Raw genomic sequence first — 6,549 nt, 5'->3', positions numbered from 1 at the left:
AGTTGTCAAATTGACAAGGTAGGGAAAACCTTTGGTAGATCAGGGGATCTAGTGTTCTAAGATAATTGTACAACTGTGGGTTCACAACAGGCTTTGATGGAGCTCATGGGTTTCACATCAGGCCATAAGGTGTGGAAGGAGCTCAAGTTGTGACAATGAGGCCCAGGAGTTCCATGTCCTATCATAAGGTTCTGAGATGATCAGCACAGCAGAAGACCCAAGCATCCTTGCTGGAGATGAAACCCTGAACTACAGCGAGGAAACTTCCCTTTAGTGGGCACAGATTAGGGATTGCTTTATAGCTAGAGCCTCTCCAGCTTCTGAACTAAAGTCTGAAGCACAGAAGGCAAGGCCCTGCTCTTCAAGAGCTTGGGATATAATTGAGTAGACAGATAGGTGATAGTTACAGCTGAGAAAGGAGAGGGATGAGACACGGTGGAGTAAGAAGTGCTGTAAGACAGCACAGCTGTCTGGAGTATAGAGGGAAGTCATTCGGATGACTGTGGTCTCTACTGGTCCCGTGTGGCCCCTCCCTCTTAGAGCAGTCAAGGTTCAGGAGCTCCTGAACAGTCCGGTAGATCCTGACACATCCAATGTTTCCCTGCTCACCCAGTAGCAGAAGGCAATGGGGTGGGCCTAGTGTGCAGCTTGTGCCCAGGGCACTGGCAGGATTGCATGTGGTAAATAGCTCAGTCCTTTTCTCAGCTTCAGTGGGAGAGAAGCCAGCTTCTAGATAAGATGGCCAAAGAAGCTAGGGATGGCTGGAGAGCGAGTACAGGTGTGGAGAAGGAGTAGGAGGAAGCCAGGTCCCTCCTTTCCTGGCTGCCTCTTCTCTATTCTTGTCCCAGAGTCATTTAAAAACTATAATGGGTTCTGTGTCTGTGGTACCCTTGGATGGTGCCTACATTGCAGGGCATTGTGTCTTTTCTTTGTGTTTGCCACAGAATGATCACCAGATCTCAATAACAATAACAACAGCCTCCATCCCCATGATGGACATGGATTTGGCTAGGAGGGGTGTGGTCAGTGTCATTTGTGGCAATAAAGGCCACTCTCCAAGGAGCCAGCACAGCCTTCACATTTTGTCACCTGTGTGACCTGCCTTGTCTAGAGGACAGAGCCAAAGATGCAGAGCCTGCTCCTGACTGTCACGCTGTTTGTCCTGGTGGCTGTCCTTCAGGCCCAGGATGACCTGCCCCTCCTCTCAGAAGACAAGAACGTGAGGCAGGGAGAGATGGTGGACAGGGGTGGGGGAATGCTTGACTGCTGGTCAGTGCCTGAGGACTGGAGCTAGCACTCATGGGCTGTGAAGTCCTCTGAGTCTGGCCTCTGACACTGCACCTTGGCCTGGAGTCTTACCTGCTCTCTACTGCCCTGCTGTCTCTACTGTTGGTCCACCAGCAGACAAACGCCCTCTTGGACCACAGAGCTGGAACATGGAAGGGTCCTAGTTTTAGTGACCCCAAGAACCTGAATGTTTCTCAGGGGTGGACCTTCATTCCCTGTCCTAGACCTAAAGACTTTGGGGGATTTGGGAACAGACACTTCATGTCTAACTGGAACACAGGTTTTCAGGCAAACTTTAAGGAACACAGGACTGGGGAGTGGGCCAAACCATATCAGGGGCTTCAGGCTGTGCTCTGTAATGTTTTCCAGGCCCCTGCCCATGTGCTGGAGCTAGGAAGAGAACTTGGCTTGGACTGAGGTGTATAGGGTGTACAGGGCTCTGTTTGTTATAGTTCTCAGGGATATGGTACTTGAAGGCCACAGTGAAGGACCTGAACAGCACAGAGGGGAAGAGCCCGAAGGAAGAATTCCCTTTTGCAGTGAGAACCCTGGAGAATGGAAACATGGAGGTCATGGTTGTTTCCATGTGAGTGTTACCACTATGAATCTTCCCAGCTTTCTCTTCCCTTCTCAACTATTCTTTGAGTGTTGATGACAAGCAGGTTCATTCTTTGAGGGGACACCCTCCCAGCAACCACCCAAAACCATAGCTGCTGTTCACATGGGGTTTGGAGGTCGATGATTCACCACGCAAGCCGAGCAGAGCCCAGGTGTGGGCTCTGAAACAGGCTGCTCATGCGCTTCCTGCTTTCCAGGTATAATGGTGAGTGCCTGCAGATTGACATCCTGTTGGAGAAAACAGAGAAGCCTGGCCAGTACAGTGCCTGTGAGTCTGTCTGAATTTCTTCCCCCATTGCAGCGATAAATTCTCTGTCCCAAAGGATTAGGGGAAGGGTATTTCTTTTAGGTCACTGTTCAATGTACAGTCCATCCTAGTGGAGAATTCAAGGCAGCTGGTGCTTGACAGCTAGTTATATTACATCTATAGCCAGAAGAAGGGGCTGAGGGATGTATGCATTCAGGTGCCCAGCTGGCTTTCTCTGTTTTACTTTGTCTATTGTCTGATGCCCAGTGGACAGTCCCATCACAATTAAGATGGGTCTTTCCACTTCAATTTTCATAATCAAGATGATGCACATGTGGCACAGCCAAAGGCACATCTCCCAGGAGATTTTTACTTGTCAAGTGGATGTTTAACCTGAACTGTCACAGTCTCCCAGGGTGCCTGTGATCTTTCCTCCCAGAAACTAGCTCCTGGTGTTCGAGCATCCCTGACCTGCTTAGCTTCCATGAGAGGCTAGCCAGTTAACTTCTAGGAGACTTTACAGGTCATAGGCTAGTCCACAGAAGAGACCATGTTTCCTCTAGACAGTTCTGTGCCTTGGCCCATAGGGAAGCAGAGGGTTAGGATCTAGGGAGCAGGGCAGCACAGCTGCTAACAGGTCAGACTCCAGCCTTCATCTTCCCTGCTGCCATTGGTCCAGACTCCATACCTGGGCATGACACCTTTCCAGGAGAGAACTTTGTTCCTGTGTTGAGACCATACCAAGTTCAGGCTCCGTATGATTAGGAGTTCATGGGTCATTGCTAACATCTTCTAGACCAATGGTTCTCAACCCGTGGGTTGTGAACCCTTTGGGGGTAACTATCAGATATCCTGTATATCAGATATTTACATTATGATTCCCAACAGTAGTAAAATTACAGTTACAAAGCAGCAATGAAATAATTTTATGGTTGGGGTCACCACAACATGAGGAACTGTATTAAAGGGTTATAGCATTAGGAAAGTGGAGAACCACTGCTCTAGACGGTTCCTTAGCACAGTCAGAATAATGTATCTGGAGCAAGACACTACAGACCCATTTTCTCTGTTCATCTACAGTTTGGGGCATAGATCTCATGTACATCTATGAGCTGCCAGTGATGGACCACTACATCTTCTACAGTGAATGCCAGATCTCTGAGCAGAAAGTCTATGCGGGAGAGCTCATCGGTAGGACCCTGGGCACCTCATTTCCTGTGTGGTTTCCACTACCAGAAGCCATAGGATGTTCAGCAGCTACACCTTGGCACCAGAACGCTTAGCATGGTAGACTTGATGTGCATCTAGGTTCTGGACACCAGGTGCTGCCTGTGCAGATCTGAGAGAGAAGGGACAACTGGACAGGGTCTTTCAGGAAAGAGAGCAGATATAGCCCTCAAGGGCCCTGAATACATAGAATGGGAGTTCCAAGCAGTGAACTGCTAAGTCCCATTTCCTGGGGTCTCAGATGTCATGAATGTCAGTTTGAAGGGTTGGGTCCTAACAGAGGCTTTTGGTTGGCAATGTCCCTCTAGACTTGAGAGACAGACTAGTGTCCCTGTGACCGAGGATCCTTCCAGGTCAGGATGTGATCCTGCACAGCCATTCAGGATGTATAACATCCACTTGTACCTGCCTGCAGGCTTTGTCCATCTCTTCCATTCATACCCTACCTCCCTGTCTTCTCTAAGTGCTACCTTCTCTCCTGCCTGCACTTGGGCCAGGGTGGAGCCCCTAGTGATGGGCAGTGATCCTGTCTTTGTGCTAATGGATCCCTAAAGAGCTGTTCAGTCACAACCCTCGTGCTCCTCTGGCCTCTGTCCCCAGGGAAGGATCCCACAGAAAATCACGAGGCCCTAGAAGAGTTCAAGAAATTCGTACAGCAAAAGGGCTTTCTACCTGAAGATATCATTGTGCCTGAGCAGAGAGGTAAGCAGGTGACTTTGGAGATCACAAGCTAGGCACTGAAGAGACCATGCTTCCCTCTAGTTACATAGACCTGTCCATACCCTCCTCACGTCCTCCTGTGTGACCTTTGTGTTTCTCTATGTCCTTGGTGTCTCTTTGTGTCACCATTTGTTCCTCACAAGGACAACAGGGTCATGCTTCAGGTCTTGGTCATAATGGCATCTAAGCTGCAGGTGTGACAGATTCTGGATCTTCACTAGTGTACTTCTTCAACCCTGGGTTTTTCTTTGTTTCTACAGATACGTGTTTCCCTAAAGATCACTTTGGTAAGTGACCCCTGGAAGAACCTTAGGACAGCTCAGACTCCTCAGTACTTGAGTTTTGTGGCCCATCTTTTCGACCCTTAAACAGATATGAGAGACCCTTCACATCTAGGTGTGAGTGGCCTTTCAAGGATGTGGCGCCAAGCAAAACCCCAGAACACTTGAGAATCTGTCCTTTTTTCATAGCATCCTTCCCATGTCATGGTCTCCATGTGGTCTCAACTCCCACCCAACACACTCCCTACAATCCTTAGCGACTTGACTGGTAACCGTGGTAGGCTTGAGGACCATGAGTGTCTGACAACGTCTCCACAGTATCTATGGCAAGGAAATTATCTGGTTGGCATCTGTTTCCTTATTAATCCCACTCTGCTACCCCCCAAACAGAAGGAGGGGCCCTCACCCCCTGTTCCTCTTCCTGTCACAGCTGCCCTTCAGAAGTGCAAACCCTAAGCCAATCCTGCACCAATGCATAGTAATGCCTTTCCTGGAGTACCCGTCTCCCTGGACCACATGGCACTGAGACACATCCTTCAAGACCATCTCACTGCCTGTCGGACCACACTCCTGCTAGGACCCTCTGTTTCACCCCAAACCCAAGTAAAGCCTTAAGCAGCCATTCTGGACTCAGTGTGTGCTTTGGAGTCTCCTGTAATCTCCGAGAAGCTCTATGATAAGGTTGAGGAGCTGTGGGACCTAGTAGGGTGGGACCTAGTAGGTTTCAGACCCCAAGAACCATGATATTCCTTAGTCCTGTAGGATATAGGATATGCTAGAAGTTCATTCGATGGGACCCCCCCACACACACACACACATGGTTTCAGGAGGTATTTGACTTTGTGGCAGGAGAATTTTGGGAAGCTACAGGGTTGGGCACAACTGGGGAGATGGGTATCACAGATGCAAATGTGTGCAGGTTCCTACAGGGCTCTTGTTCCAGTGGGGACTTAGGGGAATCATATGAGAGACCCAGTGATGAGTGACCTGGCAGAAGGGGGAGGGGTTAAGAGTACTCTAAATCCTCCATCATCATCCTGCAAGCAAAACAGTACTATGTAGAGCCCCATTAGTCATTATTACTCACCTTGCCCACCATGTGGTTTATCCAGTGTACAAAGTCTGTGTGGACAGTGCTTCATGGGGATATGAGAGCCAAAGTGGGAGAGGAATGACCCTGTACCTTGACTGATAAATACAGGTCCAGAAACTTTCATCTCAATGGTACATAGATTCCTGGAGGATGAGCATATGGCATCATCTTTCACTGAGATGCTGTTGCTTGTTCCCAATTCAGCAACTCTTCAGCTCCCACCCTCACATATTGTCCTTCCCTTGTCCCTTTCTGCCTGGATGTGATTATTGCTGAGGATCGTAGGTCATACTGAAAGAAAGCAACCCCTTTCAAGTGCCTGCTGAAGCCTGAGATTGTTGGACATTGTTGAAGATGAAGGTTAGTCAGCATCGTACAAAACTAGTTATCACAGCACCCCCCTCTGCAGAAAATATGAATGAGTCAAAGGTTTTCATACAGCAGTGTAAGAAAATAACACCTGAACAATGACAATACCCATAGGCATGCTAATGTGGAAGGGGCAACTCATGGGGTCCCACCCCTAGACAGAGAACTACAGGCAACTATTGACTGCTGGGAGAGGGAGAGTTAGTCTCTCCCTGGGATGAGTTCCCAATTGTGTTATCCATTACAAAAGCAATCAGCTCCACCGGGTGGTCGCGGCAGCGGCGGCAGGAGGCAGAGGCAGGTGGATTTCTGTGAGTTCAAGGCCAGCTGGGCTACAGAGTAAGTTCCAGGACAGGCTCCAAAGCTACACAGAGAAACCCTGTCTCGAAAAACAAAACAAAACAAAACAAAACAAAAAGCAATCAGCTCCAAAATCATATACAGCAAAGCAACACCAACCAGACTCAGCAGTTGTATTTTATATATTTATGTAATCCTCACACATGTGTATGTAATGATAATAATCAAATAAAAAGCCCATCAGTTTGAGAGGGCATGGGGGTGTGTTGGAGGGGTTAATGGAGGCAAAGGAAGGAGGAACTGATATAATATTTTATTTAATTTAAATATTAAATATTTCATCAATGTCATGAGAGTGAAGAAAGGTATGGAGCACTGAAGCAATGGGACAGAAATCTGAGTTGCAA

The 6,549-nt window shown here is 48.3% G+C and overlaps 1 protein-coding gene across 1 annotated transcript; it reads left to right on the top strand.

Moving 5' to 3' along the window:
• Nucleotides 1-1,126: 1,126 nt before the first annotated feature.
• On the top strand, nucleotides 1,127-4,836 carry LOC114692742 (vomeronasal secretory protein 2-like). Its single transcript, XM_037204417.1, has 6 exons — nucleotides 1,127-1,219; nucleotides 1,740-1,873; nucleotides 2,103-2,173; nucleotides 3,233-3,343; nucleotides 3,980-4,081; nucleotides 4,811-4,836. Exons 1-6 carry the CDS (start codon nucleotides 1,127-1,129, stop codon nucleotides 4,834-4,836), a joined length of 537 nt encoding a protein of 178 aa, XP_037060312.1.
• The last annotated feature ends 1,713 nt before the right edge of the window (nucleotides 4,837-6,549 follow it).

The sequence above is a fragment of the Peromyscus leucopus genome, chromosome 4 (genome assembly GCF_004664715.2).
Source record: "Peromyscus leucopus breed LL Stock chromosome 4, UCI_PerLeu_2.1, whole genome shotgun sequence".
Taxonomy (NCBI): Eukaryota; Metazoa; Chordata; class Mammalia; order Rodentia; family Cricetidae; genus Peromyscus; species Peromyscus leucopus.
The sequence above is the reverse complement of the archived record's forward strand: the minus strand, read 5'-3'. Positions and strand labels throughout refer to the sequence as shown.

What these genes read in the sequence shown, in the direction of transcription:
- LOC114692742 (XM_037204417.1), top strand. Translation starts at nt 1,127, where the DNA reads ATGCAGAGCCTGCTCCTGACTGTCACGCTGTTTGTCCTGGTGGCTGTC. An exon ending in TCCTCTCAGAAGACAAGAAC is followed by an intron (nt 1,220 to 1,739) that starts GTGAGGCAGGGA and finishes TGTTTGTTATAG; the next exon opens with TTCTCAGGGATATGGTACTT. An exon ending in GAGGTCATGGTTGTTTCCAT is followed by an intron (nt 1,874 to 2,102) that starts GTGAGTGTTACC and finishes CCTGCTTTCCAG; the next exon opens with GTATAATGGTGAGTGCCTGC.